The sequence below is a fragment of the Trifolium pratense genome, linkage group LG1 (assembly GCF_020283565.1).
Source record: "Trifolium pratense cultivar HEN17-A07 linkage group LG1, ARS_RC_1.1, whole genome shotgun sequence".
NCBI lineage: Eukaryota > Viridiplantae > Streptophyta > Magnoliopsida > Fabales > Fabaceae > Trifolium > Trifolium pratense.
In genome coordinates this window covers 39434873-39461114 of record NC_060059.1, presented here as the reverse complement: position 1 = coordinate 39461114, position 26242 = coordinate 39434873, and the positions used below count along the sequence as shown (strand labels likewise).

The 26242-nt window shown below is 33.8% G+C and overlaps 2 protein-coding genes across 3 annotated transcripts; one reads left to right on the top strand and one right to left on the bottom strand.

The window, feature by feature from the left end:
- Nucleotides 1-514: 514 nt before the first annotated feature.
- Nucleotides 515-2917, top strand: LOC123916610. Its single transcript, XM_045968118.1, has 2 exons — nt 515-938; nt 2194-2917. The coding sequence occupies exons 1-2, from the start codon at nt 676-678 to the stop codon at nt 2681-2683; spliced, it is 753 nt and encodes a 250-aa protein (XP_045824074.1). The 5' UTR covers nt 515-675; the 3' UTR covers nt 2684-2917.
- Nucleotides 2918-5262: 2345 nt separating this feature from the next.
- On the bottom strand, nt 5263-25749 carry LOC123916599 (myosin-15-like). 2 transcript variants are annotated; one of them, XM_045968100.1, is made up of 39 exons: nt 25617-25749; nt 25337-25508; nt 25121-25267; nt 23631-23776; nt 23365-23521; nt 23194-23252; nt 22098-22254; nt 21783-21932; nt 21532-21668; nt 20432-20578; nt 20237-20338; nt 19848-19905; nt 19620-19721; nt 18651-18688; nt 18434-18560; nt 18165-18338; nt 17937-18068; nt 17441-17550; nt 17085-17148; nt 16798-16975; nt 16013-16218; nt 15630-15749; nt 15448-15546; nt 14762-14983; nt 13979-14118; nt 13730-13841; nt 13447-13494; nt 13270-13359; nt 11840-12010; nt 11554-11706; nt 9228-9404; nt 8201-8338; nt 7168-7238; nt 6937-7036; nt 6810-6866; nt 6659-6715; nt 6042-6122; nt 5872-5954; nt 5263-5761 (listed from the first exon to the last, which is right to left on the bottom strand). In XM_045968100.1, the coding sequence occupies exons 2-39, from the start codon at nt 25454-25456 to the stop codon at nt 5617-5619; spliced, it is 4575 nt and encodes a 1524-aa protein (XP_045824056.1). In that variant the 5' UTR covers nt 25457-25508; nt 25617-25749; the 3' UTR covers nt 5263-5616. The 2 variants fall into 2 exon arrangements, with proteins under 2 accessions (XP_045824056.1, XP_045824064.1); XM_045968108.1 differs by lacking the exons at nt 25337-25508; nt 25617-25749 and having other exon boundaries at nt 23365-23504; nt 25121-25259.
- Nucleotides 25750-26242: the final 493 nt, after the last annotated feature.

Sequence of the window (26242 nt, the reverse complement as noted above, 5' to 3'; positions counted from 1 at the left end):
AGTACTACTGCTTGGTGTGTTGAAACAAGGAACTTGAGGTGTCTTTATATAGCATTGAACTCCTCCACTCTTCACTTTTCTAAGCAACGTGAGACTTTTCATATATAATTTGTTTGACTTTTTTTTCTTCTTTAACAATGTGGGACTTACATTGCAATCAACCCAAACACCTCTCTCTTTATATGACACCTCTTTTTTATGCAGAATATTCTCATCTATAAACAAAAAAAGAAAACTAAAAAGTTGATTGGTATTAAAAAAATCCAAAAACTGAAAGCCTTATCAAGTACTAGTTGGAACAAGCACTGGATAAACAGCTCATTATTAAACATTTTTTTAGTATTAAAATTTAAAAATAAAAAAGAAAGAAAAGCTCTTTTTTTAGCATCCATCCAGTGAATTCAAAAGGGATAAGACCAAACAATAAAAAAATGTGTACTATGTTGTTAGGATACCTTATCCACCTAATTTTTTAACAATAAAAAACACATGCATTTATTATTATTATTATCATCACATTTTCTTTTCTTTCTTTTATTACTTGTCTTTTCCAAATTTATATATATACTCATATTCATATTCATTCATCCAAATCCATTTCCATTCATTCATATTTAACGCTATCTTCATCTTCATTTCTTCTGTGTAATTTGATTATTGTTATTATTATTATTGATGGGTTTTGAAACGGTTACGCGCGTGGCTTCACGCACTTCTGTGTTATTTGACGCGCCGGGGGATGATCATGATGATCAAGGGAAGGTTTTGTCTGATGAGGTGTCCAGTACGACGTCGTCTTCTTCATCGATCGGAAGAGATAGTGATGATGACGTGTCATCTGAGAGATCAATGGATGAAAATGAAAATGAAGCTCAAAGTAAATACAATGGTGGTGCTTTAGATGCCATGGAAGCTTTAGAACAAGTTCTTCCTATGAGGTATAAATTATTATCCATTTCTCTATTATTAAAATTTATTTTTTTTATTGTTTTCTTAGATCCTATCATGTAAATTTGATATTATATGAGATCCTTCATTTGTTGAATGTTTTATGTTAGTTATTATTACGATCGGAATTTGGACCAGATACATTAACTTTTGTTCGCTCATAGAAATATAGATTTTTATCTTAGTTTAAATTAAAATCATTTGTAAATTTGTTGATTTATTTATTTTTGAAGGGGGTTGTTAAGTTCTAAAGGTTGTATTTTATTTTTTTTTGTGGGGTATTAGCTAAACTAGGGTGCTAATTGTTGGATCAATTTCAAGATTTTTTTATGGCATGAAAATTTTGAGATTTGATAATTGGTGATTGTATTGTAAGTTATATCCATTTATTAGTGTTTGATGATGTGATCTATATGTTTTGTCTGTATTCCATTTGTTTCACAAAGTTAGCTATATGTTGTAATTGTACTTGGTGGGTTTTTGCTAAAAATAGTAAGATCTTGTAGATTAGATATTTGGTTCAACCAATGATTTCAGCATGTTTTTGGAAAATCAATTGTAACCCTTCAATCATTGTTTTCATAGAAGAAAACGTTTTTTTTTTTTTTTTTGCAGAAAAGAACATGTTTCTAATTGGTTTGTATAACTTTTGAATTGGATTGAAAAATAAAAAATTGAACATGGCCCTTTTTACTTATATATATTGTGTGGGGTGGATATGCAAAAAAGCGGCTCAAAATTTGATTTCTAGGCAGTGGTTTACATCGAATCCGCCCACGCGCGAAGTTTCGGCCGAAAAATTATCGGAATGATTTTCCACTTTCCAGTCCACTTATATATATTGTGTGGGGTGTTTACATAAAAAACTGTCTCAAAATTCGACTTCTAGGAGGTGGTTTGGTCGAGGACATTTGCAAATTCAAATTTTCTTTCAAGCTTAGTTTGGTGCGTGTTTGTAATCGCAGTGAGTTTGACAAAATCATGGTGGCACTGTGATTTTGTTGAAGCTATAAAGTGTAGCGTTTGTCAAAATCACAGCGGCTCATTGTGATTCTGACAAGCTCGCTTGGAATGGAGAGGGTTACTTTTGCAAACTCAACAAGTTGATTCAAACTTCAATCTAAATTGTGCAGTTTTATATTAAATTTACTATTGAAATAGAAATAACTTTCAAACATTGTACTCTTAATTTCAAATTAATTTTGTAATGAATAAAGGCTAATCCAAACTTTTATGGTTATGCAGGAGAGGTATTTCAAACTACTATAATGGCAAATCCAAGTCCTTCACAAGCCTCGCCGATGTTGTCACAACACCATCAGTAAAAGACATTGTGAAACCCGAGAACGCATACACAAGGAGACGCCGGAATTTGATGGCATTCAATCATGTTTGGGACAAGAATAGAAATTCTTCTTTGAGAAGCAATGGTGGTGGAATTTCCAAGAGAACAATGAGCTTAAGTAAAAGTTCTTTAGCTCTTGCAGTTGCAATGACAAATTCTGATAGTAACTCTAGTATTTCAAGTGATGATTCACCTTCTTCAAGCTCAAATTCTTCATCACCTTCATCATCACTTCCGCCACTTCCTCCACGAAATAGAGTGTCTTCTTTAGCATCTCCTTTGCAGAGGAATTTCTTTTCCTTGGCTGATCTACATCATTGTGCCATTGCTGCATCAATGAATATGTCAAGTTCTTCACTTGGACATGAAACAACTCATCATCCATCTTAGGTTACAAAACCTTATGTTAACTCATAGTGTTTATTAACTTTCTAAATTTTTTCATTTGGTGAGTATCTTGCTCTAGTTCTATTTGTTTGAGCAACGAAGAAGTTGTAGAAAATAATAATCATAGATAAGTCTTTTTTTTAGTATGGTCTCTTCACATTAACTATATATATTAGATGATATATAATGATTGTACATAAATCAATGTGTTTATAACGTTAGTGTTAGTCTTCTTGAGTTTACTTCTTAATTGATAATTTCCTTGCATAAAGCAAAGGCATCAATCTACTTGATAAATCCTTGTGATGACTTGAGAGAATTTTAAGTTTGATTAAAATTTCCTTTATACTTTGAATTTTATACTAATAAACTATAATTGATATATGATACTATTATACTTTGAATTTTCCTTTATACTAATAAACTAAAACTCCATTTAACCTTTTTTAAGCCAAAAGGTACAAAGGTTGCAACCAAATTACCTCAATTATGCTGACAGCCTAAAAAAGCCCATAAGAAGCAACTTTATATTAAATAAAAATAAAACAAAAATGATACAAAAGAATTTTGAGGAATTATACCAAAACTCAAGGGCTGAGAATCTCTCAGCCTCGTTAAAAATTTATTAAGGAAAATCCAATGAGATAAAACATTGAAGAAGGAAAAAAGAGTGTAGAGATGGAACAACGATTCAACATAAACAACCAAAATTAGTAAAACTTAGCTATATAAAGGTAATTCAAGCCTATTGTGATTGAAATTATTTAAAATAGAGCGAGACAAACTATTCTAGCAAGTGAAGCTATTTGTAGACAAATCAACGTTGACATTTTCTCAGAACAATAATTATTTTCTCTAAAAATGTAAGTGAATTTATAATGCATTTGTGAGAAAGAAGATACAAGCAATTTCTCCATCTATTATGAGATGAGTCTAATAAATATGTGAAGTTAGTTAAAAGCCAATATAACAAGTTGTTAATCATGTACCAAAAAAAATAAAACAAGTTTTTTTTTTTTTGACCAAAAAAAAAATAAAAAAAAAAAATAAAACAAGTCGTTAATCATTTTTTAATCAGAGATGATAAACTTTAACAATAATAATTTCAATGGTCAAAATAACTCCCATCAATTTTTCATGGCGAGCAAATGAAATACCATATACATGTTGTAACCATGTTTTTTTTCTAAGAAAGGTTGTAAACATGTTGTAATATTAAAGATTAGGTCAACATATAATATCGGTGGACATTAATAACGCGTCTCTTCCTCAATTAAATTTTAATTCCATGCAACAAACATAGAAATACACAAGTCGTCACCCTACTTTGACTACAACGAAAATGATAGAATACTCCGTCAAAAATAAGAAAAACGAAAATGGTAGAATACGTCATAAAATGTATGGTTCACAAATTTTTTGTTATATCTCTCAGATAAAGTTAAACACACACCTCAAGTACATCATCATTCAACAAACCGAGTACTAGCCAAAGTCATAAGAAATGACAAAAACTTATTTACAAGGGATGCTCTCACTATTCTATATGCGAATAGACAAATTTAGTCAACTTTTATTTCTTATTATTATTAAGTTAGTTGCTTAAACTCTTCGTATAAGACTCTCTTTGGACATAGGAAGAAGGTGACGTGAGTTGTTTTATAGAAGGATAAGGATCAAATGACTCATTTCTTAGTATTATGTCTCTCACATTTAAAAATCATTTAAAATGTTACTCCGAATCCGAAGAATCATATATCAATCTCACCAACAAAGTAATTTACAATGGATCATAATAGAACTTTATGGGTAAGTTAAGTTTGATTTTGAGTAGAAGAATTTAAATTGGAGACTTTTTCAATCCAACCCTTTAAAAACGTTGGGGTTATGGTAAACACATTTCCAGCAGTGTATTTTAACAGGTTCTATAAGTTGTGCCCGTCATTCTTAATTATAATTACAATTTATTTATTAAAAAAAAATTAGCCCCACATATATTGGAGATAAGACCTAAAGAGTTTATAAAAGTAATGTTTTCACCTTACAATATAAGAAACCAATATAAAAATCTATTATGATCATCACAATTTATCCATTCAATCACATGCCATTTACTTCCACTTACCAAACCTATAGGCTATAGAGTAGAAATAAACCAAAGTCTGGCATAGAGTAGAAATAAGAGACATGACATGTGAATTGATAAAAAAGTAACAGTCATCAAGCCATCACCATATATCAAATAATTATGAAAAACTATTTTTTTTTATACATGTGAATTTTAAGTTTTTAAAACCAAAAAAATAATTTTACAAGTCAGTTTTTCAGTATTTTTTTTAAAAAAAAAAACAATTGTAAATTACTTGAAGGGAATAAAAATTTGTTTACCAAAACTAGAAGAGAGTCAAATAGGCCCTGTATAATGCACATTCTATCATCAAAAAGAGTAATGAACAAATTCACCACAAAAAAAATGTAATCGTCGTACAAAGGGAATGTTTTTAATGAAATTATAGCATTGAATGCCTGCTCTAAGTTCTGTCATACAAGAGACACTACAATGCTGAAGGTAATACCAATAATTTAGAGTTCGCAAGAGCGAAAGTTCAATAAGAATAGTATTTACATCAATGAATGAAACTTCATTTCTAGTATAATTACAATTGCACTACCTATTTACAATACAAACATAAAAACCAATAGAAATATACCAAAGAGGATGAACTACTCCTATATTAATAACAGATGCAGCATGTCAAGCTTCCACTGTCTTCTATACATAGATCACTGGAATATGCTGATTAAATTAAACTAGGTAATTTAGGGGTAAATTACAAACCAACAAAGATCATTACTCTTCTCCCTTTGGCATCATGATTCATGAGCATGCTCAAAGTGATAGCAGCAAATCCAGAGTTGAATTATTAATCTAAAGGTCAAGCTTCAGCAACGACCAATCTACTTTGATGTGAATTAAGAAACTGGGCACAAGAATATTCTGACACGAATACTGGGAGATCAATCTCGTCCAGATCTATAGGAGGGATTGCCTTATCTACATCTTCGGCAGAGAAAGGAATGCTGCAAGGAGAATTGATACATATTGTTAACAGCAAGCAAGGGCAACTATTCATATTGATTGATATAACTACAAGAAGTTAAAAGAACTTGGATGGGAAAAAGCAGTGTACCTCAGATCATCATCCAATAGGAAAGAATTAGAGGGCATATTCTGATTGTCCTTGTTAACAATTTCCCTCATTACACTAACTACCTGTTCACCATATATGATTCAGAACTCCAAACAAACTACTAACATAAGTATACTCTGAAACCTGAATCAATTAAAAACACAACTTGCCTCATTGGACACACTCTGCGTTCCATACTTGTCATCCCAGTACATAGTACTTATTCGATAGATTTGCCTGACAGTCAATGCCTATTGAAAGAAAAGTGTTAAATCTTCTTTCCAATCTTATATGCTCAGACAAATGGTATATCAAGAATATTGCAAATACAATGCAAGTAGCATTTTTTTTTTGGGAGACAATCAAAACCCGTGCTAGACAAAATGCAAGTAACATATCAAACATACACTAAAAAGATAAACTATAGGAGAAATAACACATGTAGTAAAAAGAAGATCTCTATAGTGAATCTGAAAACCATATCCGGCATTGGTATTATCTCAATGAGTAGCAGGAATAAAAGTTTTGAAAAAGGAAGATAAGAAAGAAAAAAACAGTTATCTGATTTTCTATGTTACGATCATATTAACATACATATATATATGTTCTATATTAAACAACTAGAATCAAACACTCATGGCCCATGATTCCAGGTGATCGCGACTCTGAGAAATAGGTTTAATTTCTCACAAGCATCATCATAAAATGATAAAACTTACAAAACAGGAAAGTAATCCGTTTAAACATGCTAATATGACATTGCATTCCATTAATATAATAATCATACCGGACAAAGATCCTGTCGAATCTCTTCCAATGATTTTTTCCTCTTCTGATGTATTACCTGTATAGTTCAAACAAAGGGAAACATAAATAGGAGATAGCAATTTTATTTTGATACTACTAGATGTTCAACCAAAATAAGGCAGTGTTTATACCAAGAACCCAACAGCTTGCCTTATATAATTCAACTCATGCCAAGATGTTCCTGCATACTACATTTCACAAGTACTTAGTCAAACCCATAAAATGAAAAAATCTTGAAATGTTAGCTAGTTCAGTTACCATCTCCTTTGCATTGGCTATCCATTTCTCCAGCTCTGCGAGACCAGATTTCATATATTCACCATTGGAGAATGTGCAACATTCACGACGTAAAAGAAGACTACAAAAATGATGAGAAGATTAAAATAAAACAGAAAATAGAAAACTAAACAAAGGGAATTCAAACTTCACAACAAAGTAAATTGATGATTTGAAGCCAAAAATCTCATTCATGCAATCAAGGTTTTTTACCTGTTGAAGAGTGTAATATTGATGAAGTGAAAAACTTGCGTAACTAGTTTACGAATGAAGAAGGATGGCACCTGAACATGTAAAATTTTAGGTGAGAAAAGATGGCGGGAAAATAGATAATGGTGAATGATTGAATTTGAAACAGGTTAGCACAAAGCTGATAAATCTACAACCGAGAAATTATCACTGTATATTTGTTCTCCAAAACTTAGTGCGCCCCCCCAGTTTGCTTAATGCGCCCCAAATTGCTTAGCACACCCCCCAGATTGCTTATCGCCCCCTAGTTTACTTAGCGCGCCCCCAAATTGCTTAGCGCCCCCCCCCCAAATTGTTTTCCGCGCCCCACAAATTGCTAAGCGCGCCCCCACCCCCAACATAAATAACACACAAAATCATTCCACAAGCAGAATGGTTTTGGATTACAACCCTCTAAAACTATTCGACGGTAAAAATGGTTTTGGCATTATAAGTACATTTAATGTGAAACCATTCCACAACAAAAATGGTTTTGGGGGGCGCGCGAGAAAATTTGGGGGGGGGGGGGGGGTGCGTGAGAAAAAATTGGGGCGCGCGAGAAAATCTGGGGGTGCACTAAGTATATGGGGGGCGCTAAGCAATTTGGGGGGTGCGTTAAGCAATTTTCATTATTTATGCATGGTGCATAAGGAAAAAGTTTATGCACCATAACCACTCGCTGTTTACTACTAACTAACTACAATTTCACAGTTTACTACCTAACAATACATTCTTAAGACATGAAAATCCAAATTGTTCCATCAAAGCTTTGATTGAACAAACAAGAAACCATTGTAATCACTCTTTATATATAAAAAATTAAGCAAACAATTTCATTACCATGTGTTCCCATCATCTCATTCCATTCACCTTTCACTCACTGTATTAGGATATGGGAATCCACATCTCTTTGTGTATGGATATATAGATCAATAAATCATGATGAAAATGGATAAAAATATACAAAGAACTGATCAACACAGTAGCAAAGAGACTAATGAAATATTAAGGAACATACATGATTTCCACGAAGTTTGCTCATGAGTGATTCCAAAAATTTGACAATGTTGCTCCATTGACTACCAGATGATTGTTGAGAAAGGCCAACAGGAGATCTAGATGATTTTCCACCATGCCCTCTTCCTGTTTTGGGTGTCTAACAAGACAAGTATAATATTATAAATTACAAACAATGCATGCACCAAAACACAAAGGTAAACTTCAAATAAAATATTTAATTTTTTATATGTAAATTACCGAAACAAGGTATAGAAATTATTCCAAAGAAGTCGAGTACAATTACTAAAGTGTTTAAATAGACTATGCTATAACTAACGGGCCTGACTAACAGGTTAAATAAAACTCTGAATAAAATCTATAACAATAATAATAATAATAATAATAATAATAATAATAATAATAATAATAATAATAATAATAATAATACAATATTTACAAGAGAATCTAAAAGTTTTCCCAACTGCCAGTTATTTACATTTTAGGGTACTTATGGATTGAATTTATGTAATTAGGGTACTTGCAAATCTTTGTGTTATTGGCTCTATTTATATATAATATTCTCTAGTGTGTAACTCAATCATGTGGATTCTCTTATATGTTCTTCTCAGTTTCCTCTTTCTCAACACACCTCATTGTGAAACTAAAGTTCAGCTCATGTAACATCCACCATATAACTATGTTCAATGGAAGAAATTGTTTTATTGAAGGTGCTACACTGATATTAGAAAAACACATTCAGAAAAAATCAAAGCAATTCAAGCTGCTTTTGGAAATAGTGGATTAAGTCTGACTTAAGTAATCCCTCTCCCTCCCAGCATAAAAACAGAACAATGTTTTACAAACTCCATCTAAGACTGATTCACTTCACTTCAAGAATCAAGATAGATCTTCCCTTATGCATTATAAGTTATAACCATGTGATTACAATGGAACAAAAAACTGAATCACAATGTTTGAGCAATTGACATGGTAATTTAGTAACAAATCACATCTCCAAAGTATCAACTAAGAGTACAAAATGTCACCTGAATACATAGTTGCAGAAGTGGTGAAAGTTCTTTCTTCAAATTATCACGTAGAAGCCCAAAAATTTTCTCAACACATGCAGTTAGTTGTTGCTTGAAAAGTATAGCTGGATATCTTGCATCCACATGAGACATACCATCATCATATCCAATAAACTTCAATGGGGATTTTGGTCCCTGAAAGTAACACCAAGAACTACAATTAGGAGGAAGATATACTACGACGGAGGGGAAACCAATGTCAATAGTGTAAAATATATAAAAGTATATTAAAAACAATCAACAGTGAAAAACACAAATAAATCAATAAACCAAACAATATGGCAGTTACATTTAAGGAGACCTCAAAAATGATCTGTAAACGTGTAATGCTAAAAATTATCTCCACTTTTCTGTTGATTTCTTTGGGTAGAAAAACATAGAAATAGATATTTTGTTCTCCACTTTTTTCAACATTGAAAATTGGCGAACATACCATACCTTAAATCTTCCTGTTTGGGTATCTTGCCATCTTGGGTCCATTATGTGTTAGAAATTATATAAATAAGTAATTGTGATTGATAGTATCATGTAAATAGGGAAGCATTAATACTCATATTTATTTCATGGATTAGTATGTGTGTGTGTATAAACATATAAAAAAATACAGCTCTGTTGAGTAAGATACAAGGATTCTATCACTTGCTTCCCTGTTTTCTCTATCTCAAGATGGTATCAAGGCATAATATAGATCTATTATTGAATCGCCCACATTTGTCCACACTCCATATATCCAATCCTGAGTGTGGGCTACCCGCATTTTGTCACGAATATCGAGGCCTAACTCATCCTTACAAAACCGGCTTGTAAGGTGAGGATTGCCTCACCTTTATAAACTCTTCTCAAGAGTCCTATCTATCCGATGTGAGACTAAATCCCACCGAGTGTTGGCCGCTAACACACCCCCTCACGCTTCAGCCCGGCCCAATGGGCCTGAAGCGTGAACGATGTCGGAAGCCCAACGATAGACCCGATAGGCTCTGATACCATGTCACGAATATCGAGGCCTAACTCATCCTTACAAAACCGGCTTGTAAGGTGAGGATTGCCTCACCTTTATAAACTCTTCTCAAGAGTCCTATCTATCCGATGTGAGACTAAATCCCACCGAGTGTTGGCCGCTAACACATTTGTCCACGCTTCATGTGTAATCCTGGCCATGAGCACATGAGGAGGTATGTTGAGATCCCACATCGACTAGAGATATGACCAAAGTATATCTAACAAGACTCAGGCAATCCCCATCTCTTGAACTAGCTTTTGGGGATGAGTTAGGCCTAAGTCCGAATTAATTTGACTCTAACTTTTTTCTCTGGTGCTACGTCCCAGGTCAGTAGTGTTGTGCATCTATCACCAAACACTAGACAAGATTAGTTGTATTATTCAACTATTGGTATTGCATTGTGCTTTCCGTGTCCCCAAAGGCAAAGTTTAACCATTTGTATTGCAATATTATACTTTTCTTGCTCCCAAAAGTGCGTCAAATGCATTCATACAGTTTTCTATAGATAATAAACAAACACAAATTGTTAGGGTAGATGTATGCAGTCATACCACTACAGAGAGGCTGTTTTTATGATTTTAACATGTGACTTCGAGTTTGAGGTCACAAGGCAACAATCTTACTATTGCACCAAGGCTCATCCCCTGACGGCTGAATCATCTAAAAATCCACACTTGAGTTTGGGCTTTTTTTAGGGGTTTGGGTGGAAAACAGGTTTTAAAGAAGGATGTGTGCTTCTTACTCATTTCTGAATGGCAATTTCACCTCTCTGTTACTGCACGACCCCATTTGACACTTTCCAACCATGAAATGGTGTTTTTAGGTTAGCATTTGGCATTGTCTGCTAACCCATTCTCGATCCATAAACTCCAGGAAAGTGCTCTGTTTTCCTTTTTCTTCTCACAGTCCAGCAGGATGCTAAGGTTCTCTACTTTCTCTTTTCCTTTGTGCTCTGTTGTTTCTGACTTTTTGTTCAATTTTTTTCTCTTTACTGTGGTTCTGTTCTTTTTTGTTTCTTTTTCTTTGCCTTGTTATTCTTCCATGTGAAACAAGACTTACTTCCCTTGTTCCAAGTTAACCGTCAAGTGTCTTACAGTTCACCAATCTTACTAGGCCATTTTTATCAATTGACAACAGCCTTCATTTTAGACAAAACTAAATGCAACTTAGACTAAGTTGATTATCAACCACATAATATTGCTTACATAATGGAAGTAACTAACATAAAAACACATACTCACAAATACATATGTGATGATCCAAATGTTCAAATAGATAACTCACATGGCCAGTTCTGCTGGTCAAGCCAGACGATCCAGTATAACGTTGACCATTTGTAGCTAAAAAGCCATTTGAACGTAAGTTCCTCTGTAAGAGGCATAGAAGAGCAGAAGTATTGGACAGCCAATATGGCAAGACTATGTCATCTTCCCTAACCTGAAACATCCAATGAATAAATCTCAAAAAATTACACAAACATCATACAAATCAGAAACAGAACTATATAAGATAAACTTTGCCAAAGAAAATTGTCAAAGTAGAGGTTTAAAATTGAGACCATGTCATTTACCTTTAGAGCGTCATTTATGCCTTCAATAATGTTATCAAAAATGGCTGTCCGCTCAGATTCAAAAGCATGCCAGTGAAGAAGACATTTGTATATGATACGAGCTGCAATAGGTTTACCATTTTTGAATCCCAAATTCTCTTTGATACACCTAGAGAGGAATTCATAATTGTCCTGCAAAACATATGATATCTATCAGCTTAGAGTGCATGATTACATGGAAAAATGACAGGGTGCAAGCAATCCTAGCTTCTTATTAAAAAAATTAGTTCATTGCACTTTGAAGTTAACAAAGACTCGCATCCTTGCTTTGGACCACTTGTTGATTTTGTTCCCCTGTTCTTATACAAGTCAATTGACTTTTATCATTTTTAAGCATAGATAACATTGCCCAGCCATGGCAACTATTTTGTTAAAATGATGGCAGGAACACAGTATATTTAATGAAAAATGATATATTCTTCAAACACACCCCTGAATCCTGAACCACATGCCACTGGTTTTCTTTTATTAGATTCTGTTTCAGCATTTGTTGTAATCGCAGTGGTTAAGAGACTTGTTTCTAAAGCTAATGGCAAAAATTGTCTTTCACATTCAATTTTTTTAGGGTAAAAAAAAGGAATCCCTTCCTAAAAAACTACAAAATTGGAAATTCTATAAGTTTCAATCATTCAATGCAGAATTAGTATTTCTCCTAATCTCATTTTTACTTTTCTCAGACTTCTTCAAAATTCTGCAAGTTCCTCTTATGTCTTCAATATTCCCAATGTTTCCCCTGAAATTTCAAACATTCAAAGTTGGGTCATGTCCCTACTTCATCCCAAGTTAATCATCATCCTTATGTGCATCCCATACTAACTATATTAAAATCAGGGATAGTCAAACCAAGACTAATGCCAACTGTGCTTCCGACACATTCTGAAGCAATAACCGCAAAAGAGGCCCTTGCGTACCAAATTGGCATGCTTCCATGAAAACAGAATATGATGCATTGATGAAAAATCAACTTAGAACTTGTTCCTTTCCCGTGAATCTATTGGTTGCAAATGACTTTTTGAATTATGGAGAATCCAGATGGCTCATTAAACACATGTAACTTGTAAGGCCATATGAGTGGCAAAAGGCTTCCTCAACATCCAGGGTTTCATTACATGTAAAACTTTAATACCCAATAATTACTGTCAGAATTATCCTTATATTGGCCCTTACACAAGACATCACTTGCCTCTAAGGCAATCAAATGTGAATGTGTTTCTAAATGGTTGTTTGATTCAAAAAATTCCACAGCTTTTGTTCCCCTACATTTCTATCATTTCAAAACTTCAATAAATTTTAAATATATTGAGATATACAATTTAAGACAGAACCTGCACAGGGGGAGGGTACTGAAACTAGAGATATACAATTTAAGACAGAAGTTAAATAAGATCCACCTGGTGCCTCTCTGCTGTCGACTTAGATCGATGAGAGTCTGACATGCCTAGCGTAAAAGTAGCAGTACTTTTTGTGGGTGTGGGTGTCTCCTGCATCAAATTAGAGCAGAGTAAAATAATTGTAATTGTGTTTAGCGATTATTTTTATAAGAGGAAAACGATAAAGTAGTAGCTTACGAATACGGGCTTTCGCTCAGTGCGGGAGACTATTGGAGTTGAGTATTTCTGTAGCAGAAAGAAAAGTAAATTAACTAAAAGTGTCACTACAATGCAACTGTCAACATAAGGAAGCCATGTCTATTAAAGATCTTATTTGTATGGGAACATGAACCACAGAGATAACAAATTAATAACAGAAAAGGCAAACTACAGTAATCTATACTTTTTCAAATAAAAAAGATCTACAATAAATTTATAAATACACATTCTTGTCAACAGGGACATGAATGAGGCAACTTACTTCTGAAAACGACTTTGCAAAACTCGGGCGGTTACTCTTTCGAGGAGCACTTAAGGTTTTCTGACGAAGCACGTGATTTTCATCCTCCAAACTCAATAGCTTTTCTTCAAGGCTACATTAAATAAGTATGAGAAAAACAGTAAAATACAACCCTAACAAGCACAAACAACAAAGAGCATAAAATGTGGTTACATGTAACACCATTCAGTGACACAATCATTTTTTGTAGGAAGGGAGCAAAAAAGGCACCTTTTCACATTTTGCTCGAGCCGAGAGCATTTCTGTTCAAATCCCCTCAGTTTCTCAATGGTTTCGTCTTGGCCTTTTTGAGCATTTATAAATTCATGCTCTAAAGATGTGTACTTTTTCTCAAAGGAATCCAGTGCAAACTGAAAATATAAGACAAGGAAAGCAATACAATGTATAAATTCAGAAGAGAAAACAAACAAACAGGCCAGTAACATAGACTGTGCTTGGATTGGCTTATGAACAACTTATTTGGGCTTCTCTATTGGCATAAGCATTTGGAAGAGCTTATGAAAAAAACTTATAGCATATATGTTGTTTTTAGCTTATTCCAATATAGCTCTCTCGGGTAACTTACGGAAACAACTTAAAACTTCTATAAAAACAGTTTAACCACACTTTCTCTTTAATTATCGAAATATCTTATAATTTTCTCCTAATGATGCTCCTGGAGATGAAAAAAATTCTCTGATAACTTTTAGAATAAATTGTTCATAACATTGGTAACTTAACAGAGTCTCTAAATAGTAAATACTCCCTCTAGTCCTTATTATATATAAGAATTTACTTTTTAGGTTCCTTTAATGATTGATGTATTTGGTCTATGATATATTATAGACTAGATACATTAAACATTCAATGAATCTAAAAAGCAAACTTTTTCTTATGATAAGGACTGGAGGGAGTACTATTTGGGCTTGTGCATTATTCCACATTCATGTATTAATATGATGAGAATAAAAAAAATTGTCAGCGATGAAAACATTCTAGCAACTAATGAAGCACCTTTAGCATAGCATTTTCCTTTCGTAATTCATCTACAGAAACTAGCTCTCTCTTTAAAGCAGATTTTTCCTTGGCTGACAATTCCAATTGATTTTGCAGAACAGCATTCTTGTTGCACTCATTAATTGTAGCCAATTTGGCCGCATCTAATTCAAGATTCAGAGCTTCTAACATTTTTCGAAGTGTAGAGTTCTCTCTTTGTTTGACCTCTTCATTAGAAACCTGCACAACAATGCAAAATCATGATAAAAAGTACTATATATCTAACTGTATTAAAATTATGGATTTTTTTTAAGATCAGACTCAACATCGCAAAGGAATCTGCACCAGTTAATTAACTCATGGACAGGTCTTACACTTAAATTTTACAAAAGTAGGAAACAAATAACTTGAAAGTTTAAATTTTTAAGAATATGGCAATGCTGCATATATTCATAAGATGAAATAATTATACTAAACTAAACAACCTCCTGTCACCATCTTGTCATTTAAAATCATTTGAGCCCCATAGTAAAAATTAATGAAATGCTGGCATAGCAAGTGCTAAACTTATAAGAGAATGTTGAAGCAGCAAGAACAGATTGCATCCCAAAACACAATTGATGCAGGAAGACTTTCTATATAGAAGTATTAAAATGCACAAGTATGCAACCCATCCATAATATCATTTCTTCTAGAAGCAATACCCTTATTTTCTTTTCTAGGTGCAAACGCCATGTGAGCTCTTCCATTTGCTTCTCAAGTTTAGTTTTAGCCAGACGGAGGGCACCAGCTTCATTAGCCTCCTAAAAAAAGTTGACAAATAAAGACAATTAGAACAACTTATGTTACAATGGATCTCCCATCCAATGAAGAGGAAAAAACTCACTTGTTTAAGTCTACGAAACTCCCTTTTTGCTTGTCTACACCGCCATAGACACTGTATTGCCACAACTGAAGCAAGATATCGCTGGAAAGCTGACCTAACCTTGTACATCCTCCAACAGGCCTATAATATCAATATTACATATGATCAATAAAACAATATAAAAAATCCCATCATCCACAAGTAACCAGCCATAAATGGAAAGATATTGAAAGTCAATGCAAGGACAATTGAATCCAAATCACTGAATGCATTGACAACCACGATTAAAATGATAAATACAAAATAAAATCAACTTCATTAAAGTGAAGTGATTAATAAGAAAAGGCCATGATATTGACTTTTCAAAGTTCTACCACATAACAACAATCTCTTGATAAAATTACCTGAACAGATATAGCGGCTCTATGTTCTTTTCCATGCAAGAATCTTTGTTGAGTAATGAAACCTCGAACATGCGATTGTATGATAATAGCAGAAGAATATAATTTCATGTGTGCATGCCTTGTTAGCCACATACGTATATACTTTTGCACAGCAATAGCTGCTGCTGTTTCCCTTTTAGCTGCATACATCTTCTGGGCAATGTATCCTACAAATACAAAAACCTATGAGGACCAGGCTGATGTAAGTATTGAAGTAGCGATCCCTAATTCACTATGTTTTAAGTGCTCACAGAAACAAATTTGAATGAGTTGACTAGATCTAAACAGGCAGCCAATCAACTTGCCACAAATCCATCAAAAGTTATCTTGGACCAAGAAACAAGTGATGAATTGACATGTTTCTGATCTTGTCGTTATGAAAATAAGTAAATTCAATTTAACCTTAGCTATATTAATTCAAACCACATTCAGAACTACTTCCCCACAATTTGTAATTAAAATTAATCATAAGGCCTCAAGACAGTTGACCATGTAATAGGAATATAATAGGTAGGCCAACTATTTTTCCAGGAGCAATGATTCAATTACTGGAAATCTTCGTTTGTGAAGGGGGATAACTAGTTCAAGTCAGGCAGTCGTCCTCTAGGTAAGGCTGCATACTATAGAGCACTATATGTCGGAGTGTATGACCCTTCCTTGAATCCCATCATGGAGGGAACAATATGTCACTTAGCCCCTCCCAATAGACAGCCATAATATTAAAAATAAAAATTAAGAAAACTAACCCCTGCAGCATGCCTGAAGAGACACTGCAGCTGCTCTTACTGAAATGAAATGCCTGCGTGTAATAAATGTCCTCAGTTGGCACTGAATACACTTAGCCGCCTTGTCCAAAACCTCAGCACGTTTGGAGTCCAAAACACCAATTTGGCCAGCCCTGAGAAATACTTTGGTCCTGCCCAACTGAACAAGGAAAAAAAAAACGAATATAGCCATTAAAGATGCAATCACACTTTTATATTCCTAGTTTTGTATGTAAAACAGCTTCATGTATGGTCCCTAAAGAGCATACCTGAAAATTATCAAGCTTGAGCTTATGTAAAATTTTCTCAGTTGCAGCTTTATCATCATAATAACTGTTAACGCAAACAATGCATTTTTATCAAATAAGAATTACATACAAAAGTTGTCAATGAGAAGATAATGCAGTCTATGCCATAAAATAAAAGGATTAAATTGTTCCAGTAACCATGATTGTTTGTAACAAATATTAATATTTAACGATAATATCAAAATAAGCAGATGTAAACCAACTTGGTATAGCTCAACACTTTAGCCAAACAAAAACATTGAAAATAATTGGAATGCAAGTAATAAAGTAAGATACAGTTAGCAGGTAACACTGAAAACCATCTTAAAATAACTCACCTTCCATCCAAAATCTCAGGGCCTATTAATCCATAGCGATCTACAAACTCTGAATATGTTCTTCGGGTGGGATAACCTGCCAGACTGATCCGAATAGCTTCAAGGACGCCCTAAATAAAATATAAATTATAAATAACACTGCTCGATAAATGAAAATCTGCTAGAAAGTAAACTAGAAGACAGACATGTGAATCATGGCTACCTTATTTGCATGAAAATTTGAATCAAGCCCACACAATCATTTTGGAAGTCATAAGTTAAAAAATGGCAAAAACAGGAATAGCGGAAAAAATAAAATGTACTGCCATTGAGGACCAAAATCATGTTATAAGTTGTACCACATCAAGTATCGGTGTTATAATTCGGTGAACAAAATTTCCATACACGTAATGTAACAAAGAAGATAACAGCCAAATTAACAAAGTTTACTAATTACATGTTGGCAAATTATGTTTCATGTTGCAGCTAATTAAAGAGATCTATATAGGCTACTAACCCCACAGCGTAATTGGTGTATGATGCTCGCATTCTCAAACATTTGTGGTTGATTCAATGAATTTGGCTTCACACATCGTATGTAATGAGGCTCTGTTGACTTGAGGGTCTCCATGAGTGATTGCAGTTGTTGCTGGGAATACAAACAGACAATAACGACCCCCATCGCAAATAATCAACAAAGTAAAACTGATTTAGTACAATATGAAAAGGTTGTAGGTTTTCACACCTTAAATCTGGTAGCCACCGAAGAAAACTTGTATGATGATCTTGAAGATTCCTCTGGTAGTGGAGGGAAAAGACCAGACACAAAAGGGCAATTTGAAGAAGAAAATAAATTACAATGTTCTACAACAACATAGTCACGATTTTTGTCCAAAAAGGTATCTGTATGATAAGTGACCTGCGTGAAACAGTGAAGTTCTCTTTAAAATTTGCAAAATTATATCACAAGATTGCTAGTCCAAATCAAGAGAAAGTAAAGGAACATATACTCACCTTTCCAGCATAATGAGAAACTATAAAATCTGTTTGTGAAAACTTTTCCTTTTCCAACCTAGGGTGAGACCGGAAATGCTGAAACAACTTAGTAGAGAATGTTTCATGTGTTGATTTTGGAAACATGCTGCAAAAAGAAGGGATTCAGGAATAAAGCTAAATTTGCAATGATATCAACAAATACACACCAATTAATATTAAAGAACACAAACGCTACCAAGCTTCATCCAACAGAGCAATGACACCAATGGGTTTCTGCAAAAGAAAGCAATAATAAGACAATAAGAAACTGAAAATTACACATAAAAATTGAAATCAAAAGAAAACAATGACTTACACATTTGTAAGATTCATATCTTAGCAATGTATACTCAAATGAAACTATATCACTTTTTATTGGCATGATCATTGTTAGTATATAAGATAATATCTTGGTATATCTTCTAGGATCAGTTTCTAATCTTAGAGTGTCTTTTAGGATTAGCTTCATATTCTTTCGTTATTGTCACAATTTGTTTCCTAATTTCTCTATTTATTTAGGATTAGAAGTATTGTATTTCGATAAATAGGGATTAGTGTTTAGTCTTTTGGATCAAGTCAGTATCTGTTAAGAAGTCCCGCATCGGATGAGTTGCCTGGACAAGGGTTTATAAGTAAGAGGCAATCCTCACCTAACAAGCCAGTTTTGTAGGATTGAGTTAGGCCCAACTCCCAATTGTAATATGGTATCAGAGCCTCTCCAAGATCGGTTATCCTCTCACCTAATAAGCCAGTTTTGTGGGGTTGAGTTAGGCCCAACTCCCAATTCTAAGAGTATCAAGTTGTTATCAATAATATTAAAAGTTTTTATTATTTCTCTCCTCATATTATCTAAAATCATAACTTCAACAATTATGATTGTATGAATCCTAGAATAAGCAGGTCATGATATATTGCCGACTAGCAGAGTCGATTGCTTATTTAAAAAGATCCCTTTGCACTTTCAGAACCTCTAACCTGATGTACTTGTTCACAGTTCCTCGGCCACCATTATTTCATACCCATATCTCCCGCTTACAACAAATAATGCATTTACCACAAAATCATATATGAAAATACTAGTACTACATAGCAATAATAATACACAACTTACAAACATGCACCTAAAAAGGCAATAAAAAATTTAAAATAAAACAATAATAAAAACCTTTTCGATCAAGTCTAGAACATCTTGGTTGTCCACAAATTCAATGTAACTCCAGTTAATTTCTTCTTTACCATACTCCTCTTGCTCCATCTTGAATACATGCTGGAATAAATGACATGGCAAAAGTTACAAAAAAAAGATAGGTGAAAAAACATCAGCATGTCCAAGTTCAGACAAGAAGGCATTAATTTGGTAAATGCAAATTAACATAAAATAACATGTGGATACCTCGTTAAAATGTTGCTGAAGCTTTTCATTTGCAAAATTGATACAGAATTGCTCAAAACTGTAGGAAGTGAATATTGTTGAGCAAAATAATCATAATGAAAAAAAATAAGCAATATGAATTAACAATCGCAGTGAATAAACCAAAATGTAATTATGGGAATAGAATATAAACAAGATTAATATATAGATCATAGCTGATACTAAAGAAAAGTTAGTATTAAGCATTTTCTACTAGTGAAAGTACACACACGAATAAACGCCAAACCTATGCATTGTAATGTTCCATAATGTAAAATACACAGTGAATTTACTTGTACTCTCCATAATCGACTGAAGTATTTACAAAACAAAAAAATACTTCAAGTGACAAGCAACTGAAACCAGCTTACCTATTATCCTTAAAGCACTCAAAACCATAAATATCCAAGACTCCAATTTGCATCGGGGAATTGATATCTTGTCCAACAGACCTATTGATCTTATCAACAAGCCTGTTACAGCAGCAAAAACAGATGGAGCTGTTAGCCAAATATGCATAATAAAAAATTACATGTTTGTTGATTTTGCATTGACCACATGTATACCAATCAAATAAACGAGCATAAACAGTTTTTGCCAAAGCATCCCGACCAGCAACAGCAGCATTACAATCAAGGGCCTTGATAATATTTCCTTCTCGAGTGTGTATTGATCGAGTACACAATGTTGCCAGCAGTAGGTCTACATCACACCTAGTGAAATAAAAAATTAAGTCATTAACTTTAGCAACGGACAAAAGTCTCAATAAAATTATGTCTAGCCATTACATTTAAAAGGAGAAACAACCAATAATCCCATTCATTTGGTATTTTTATCGTTTCTACGAAACAACAAAAATAATAGACACAACCTGTTGAGGGATAATCCCAATATTTCACTGTACCAAAGAGACTAATGCTAGTTATTCTGGTGTCAGCTGTTTGGGTTCTTGCACAGATATAATCCAATTATTTAAACTTAATCTAACTGCTCATCTTTGTGATGTCAATAATTTACAAAAAAACAATATTTACTTTGGTATGCATCCATGTCACTTCTTAGTTGCTGCTGCATATAGAACTTTTTCTATCCCCTTTAAAAAAAATATGGCCGATATGTTTGGGATACGGATGAATGGCACAAATACAGCACAGGGTACAAAGCTGAATGACACAGATACGGCACGGGATACGGAAAACTCCAAAAAATAGGATTTTTTATTATTTTTATCAAAAGCCAGGATTCCAAGTTTTTTTATTTTTTAGAATAATAAAAGAAAGTGAACCGCAGTTGGAAACTACATTGTTCCTTGATGATGAGAATGGGGGAGAAGAGACCGACACAATTAGTGATAACTTCTTTTTCTTTTCTTTTCTTTTTGACAGGAACAATAAGTGTTAATTGTTAAGTAGTGAATATTAGACAATTTTATGGAGCCAAAATTTATTTTGGATAGTACTAATGATCTTGTTTTTGCTATACTCTAATGTGAATGTTTCTTTATTATCATTTTTACATATGTTTATATATTGCGCATTTATATATCGTGCTATACTCTAATGTGAATGTTTCTTTAATATCTCAACAAATACTGATGAGGGAAATGGTTATAAACTATAGGTCATTTTAAGAAAATAAGATTCAAAACATAATATAAATCACGTACCTGAAAAGATCGGCAGCCATCTGCATATGAAATCTTGATTTTTCATCCTTTATTGCTGATGAGTCATGCTCTTTTCCAGGAGAAAATTCAACATTTCCCAAGTGCAAAATTGCAGCTAAGACACGAAATATGGCTTCCTGATGGAAGGAAGAGAGAGAGAAATTATAACAGAGGGCCCACAAAACACTATTCATTGAATGACTAAAACATGTAAGAAAGCAAGAGTACACTGCTGAAAAACAATATTACACCTGATCCCCGTGACTGATGCCGACAATATCCATTGCCCTCCTCGTCCTCATGTATTCTTCAGCATTGCTTACACCGTTTAGTTCATAGATTTTACTTTGATTTAAATAGTGGAAATGACTTGGATGTCCTAACTTATACTCCTCTGCATCCTAAAATGAGGCATTCCAATTGCGAAGTGTAACAATTAATACTTTGACATTATGAAAACCGTAACATGCATATGCAATTATGCACAATGCAAATTATCACATTATGCTGCAATGTAACTCTAAAATAACAAATCAAATAAAAGCATTTTCAAATAAATTGAATACCCTTTCAGAGGCGCACAACTGATAGAAGCAGTGATAATTTCTTTCGGGATCCTTTATCTGCACAACTCGTGATCTTTCTAATAAGTAAGTTCTGATTGCAGCACCAGATATTCTACCATTTCTATCAAACTGAATTTCAACAAACTTCCCAAAACGACTGCAATCAAAAAAAATAGTAAAAGGCTATTAACAATTATAACTTCAATAGAAGAGTATTTGACACTACTATACCATAAAAACAGTTTGCACAAAAACTGTAAACCAAATATGGTATCACCCAAAACAATCGGATGCATAGCTATAATTATTGCTTCTGAACCTGAATTCCCTAAATCTACAAAGGCATCGGTTTCTTATAAAGTATAAGAATGTTCTTCCCATTTTGAGAATTTAAGCATCTATACACTGTTTGCAAACTAGGCACAAATAAAGGATTACATTTCATGCAGATATCTAAAGAAAAACATATTAAATTACAATTTGAGAATTACTTTCCGATCAATCTCCTTTAATCGGGATACTGACTAAAAATTCATGTCCACAATTTAAACATGTCTTCAAACATGTTTCCATGAAGTTCCTCTTAAAGTTTGGGTTGGGCTAACTCAATCCTATAAAACCGGCTTGTAAATTGAAGAATGTCTCCTATTTATAAACACATTTTCAAGTCATATCTCATCCAATGTGGGACTCTCCCCACACCTCCCTGATATCCAGGATTGGAGATTTGGAGAGTGACCGAAGTAGTCCTATAGCATGACCCCAACGGATCATGGATATGCTATGCTGACATCTTAAATTTTGAGTTTGATCGAAGTCAATCCTACAAACCTGACTAGTAACGTGAAGGATATCTCCCACTTACACATTTTCATGACATATCTTATTCAATGTGGAACTCTTAATGGTCCTATGCTTTCCAATTTCCATAAATACAAATGGCGGACTAGATAAAATGACAGCCCAAACACTAAGTATGCACTTTGTTTGTAAATTTTATGAGGTGGAAGAACAAAGATTGCAGAAGATGGAATCTAAGAAAAAAGGCAGGTAGTAGAGTAGGAAACATATAAACAAAGGCAAGAACCAAATTTACCTTGAATTGTCATTCCTAACAGTCCTTGCATTGCCAAATGCCTCTAAAAGTGGATTTGACTGAAACAAGGAAAAATGAAATTAGAATCCCACACTGATGCTAAAAAAATTGAAATTTGGCACTAAATTGATGCCTACACCCGTCGATTGCTTGGGTTCAAGAATATCTTACTTCAAGAACTTGTTGTTCAACTGTTCTATCATCACCACCGGTACGGCCACCAACAAAAGTAAGATATTGCATGATCAATTTTGTTGTCTCAGTTTTGCCGGCGCCACTTTCACCGCTTACCAAGATAGATTGACTTTTACCTTCATTCATCATTGCTCTAAATCATAACCAATAAAGGCTCACTAGTATGCAATATATAAAATGAAAGACAGAAAATATCAACAAAAAAAATAAATAGAACACAAAAGCATTTAATGCATACTAACCTATAAGACGCATCTGCAACAGCAAAAACATGTGGGCTAAGCTCACCCAACGGAGCTCCCTTATACTGCTCCATCATATAACTATCATACAAATGAGGAAGCTTTGTGAAGGGATTAACGGCTATTAAAATGCTCCCTGTATATGTCTATAGCAAAGACAAGTCAGGCGAAACGCAGAAAATGATAGTCAGCGTTGATAACAAAACCATTCATATTAGCAACAGCCACACATTAAAACCATGTGAAGTTCATCGAGTAAAATAGTCAAAAGGGGAAACAAAGTTTTTTTTTTACCTAAAAAAAAAAAGGGAAATTAAGTTTTGATGGAAAAAAACTGAGTATATTTTTGACTCAATTAATTGATGCATGTTTTCTTTTTGACTCAAATACTCAATTGATGCATTTGAAAATGGTTCTTCCTGTATGAGCATCCCAATCATATGCACCCATCCAAATCTTCAGCAGAAGACCTCATAAATGAAAGTAATAAAATAGAATCAGTCAACGTAGGTTGGTCTAGTTGGTAAGGAGTTGACTCATCCCCCGCAAAACTGTGGGTTGAACTCCTGATGTCAGCATTAGAACCTTGTTGGTGGATAATCCATAATTACCTCTATAAGCGCTCTCTAAGCCTTGAGACCTACCCAGTGAGCCCCTGTGATCCAACTCACCTAAACTCTATAAGCACTCTCTGAGCCTTGAGACGGTGAGACCTACTCAGTGAGCCCCTGTGATCCAACTCACCTAAACTCTATAAGCACTCTCTGAGCCTTGAGACCTACTCGGTGAGCCCCGATGACCAACTCAACTAAACTTTTTTTTTTGTCGGTAGACGAAGCGACAAACACCACTTGAAACTCGCAAACAACTGCGAGGTCCTGGATTCAAACCAGATGAAAATGTTCAGCTTAACAATATTGGTCTTGCCGGTTGGACTAGGTGTTATGGACAACTTACTTAAACTTTTAATGACCAAAATAAAATAAAATAGTATTATACAGAAACAGCCAATAAAGCATATATCAACTGTCACACTATTCACATGGAAACTCACAAACTCCAAAGCTTCTAAAAAACAACAATTCCACATGAAAACATCAGTTTCAAATATTAATAAAGAGCTACATTGAGTCCCCGTGAACTTAACTCAGTTGATAGGGACATGAGGCCGGTGTTTGAACCCCGAACACCCACATATTCACCTTAAGGGTGAAATTTCTCGTCACTAAGCTACTTAACAAAACAAAAACAAAAAACAAAAAAACTACTCCTTCTGACCTTAATAATAAGCAAATTTCCACTTTTCTGGTTCATTGGATAACTAATGTATCTGGTCTATAACTGAAAAGTGGAAATTTGCTTATAATTAAGACCGGGGGAGTACATTGAAAATCATATAAATCTACACTCATAAATAAAGTCATAACCAATCTCAATTAAACATGTAGACTACAAATGAATTAACACGAACTCACATAACACGAACTCACATAAATATCATTAAGCGCATATCTCCTTCGAATATTATACAACACTCCTGGTTCATTCAAATAAGTCAATCTCGTCATATCTTCAAATCCACCGAGCTCATCTTCATCCGCATCTCTCGGACACAATTTCTCCGCCGAAACAAAAACCTACACCGCGCCACTCAAATTATCAACGATTCACAACAAACACCATACAAATAAATAAGCGAAACTCACCGTGTTGCCAGAATCAGTTACAATCTGAACAAATTTATCATCAGAATCGATTACTTCAGCAGGTATCCAAGCTAAATCCTTATCTGGAACCCAAACTGTTGAACCCTTGCGTACATTCATCGTTGATGAAAATTGTGAAGTGAAGAATGAAATTGAAGACGAAATTGAAACCCTAGAAGATGAATGAAGGAAGAGTTGAAGTTCTTAGTTCCCGCCTTGTGAGGAAAGTTGAAAGTCAAAAATAATAATCGAAAATGGCGATAAAGCGGATTATTTATACCGTGGTTGAGCAACACGTCACATACTGAGTTCAGTTTTCGACTTTTAGCTTTAATTTTTGAGTTTCAAATTTTTTAGCGTTAGGTTGAAGTGTTTGGTGTTTATTTGTCTGCCGTGTGAAATTTAGCAGCCATATATTATACTGGTGGTACTAGTATTTAAATGTTCAAAAAAAATAAGAAAAGGAAAGGGAGATTGAGTCAAATATCAAAAAGAAAATAAATTGAGTCAAAATAAAGGAAAGAAAGAAATAGTGGTGTAATTGTCAATAATCAAAAATATTTTTTTATTATAGTTAATATTAAAAAAATATATATTTGGTCAAGTAGCCTATTGACTATAAGTTTCAGGTTAATAAGTGGGATGACCGGGATTCGAATTTCGGCCCCCTGCATGTATAATGTGATGTCCCTACCAATTAAGCTAAGTTCACGGAACAATATTAAAAAAAACATTGAAGGTAAACCAAGTATCTTGTTTAGTATATTTTAATAATACTTCTTCCGATCATTTTCATAAGAGACACTTCACCACTTTAGATTCACTGAATAATCAATGTATATGATATATAATATAGACCAGATACATTCATTATTTAATAAATCTAGAAAGGTAAATTGTCTCTTG

Coding starts and splice junctions, on each gene's coding strand:
- LOC123916599 (XM_045968100.1), bottom strand. CDS start 25,456: ATGAATGTACGCAAGGGTTCAACAGTTTGGGTTCCAGATAAGGATTTA. Junction 22,255..23,193: donor GTTAGGAATGACAATTCAAG/GTAAATTTGGTT, acceptor TTTTGATTGCAG/TCGTTTTGGGAAGTTTGTTG. Junction 13,495..13,729: donor TTGCAAAGTCGTTTTCAGAA/GTAAGTTGCCTC, acceptor TTTCTGCTACAG/AAATACTCAACTCCAATAGT.
- LOC123916610 (XM_045968118.1), top strand. CDS start 676: ATGGGTTTTGAAACGGTTACGCGCGTGGCTTCACGCACTTCTGTGTTA. Junction 939..2,193: donor GAACAAGTTCTTCCTATGAG/GTATAAATTATT, acceptor ATGGTTATGCAG/GAGAGGTATTTCAAACTACT.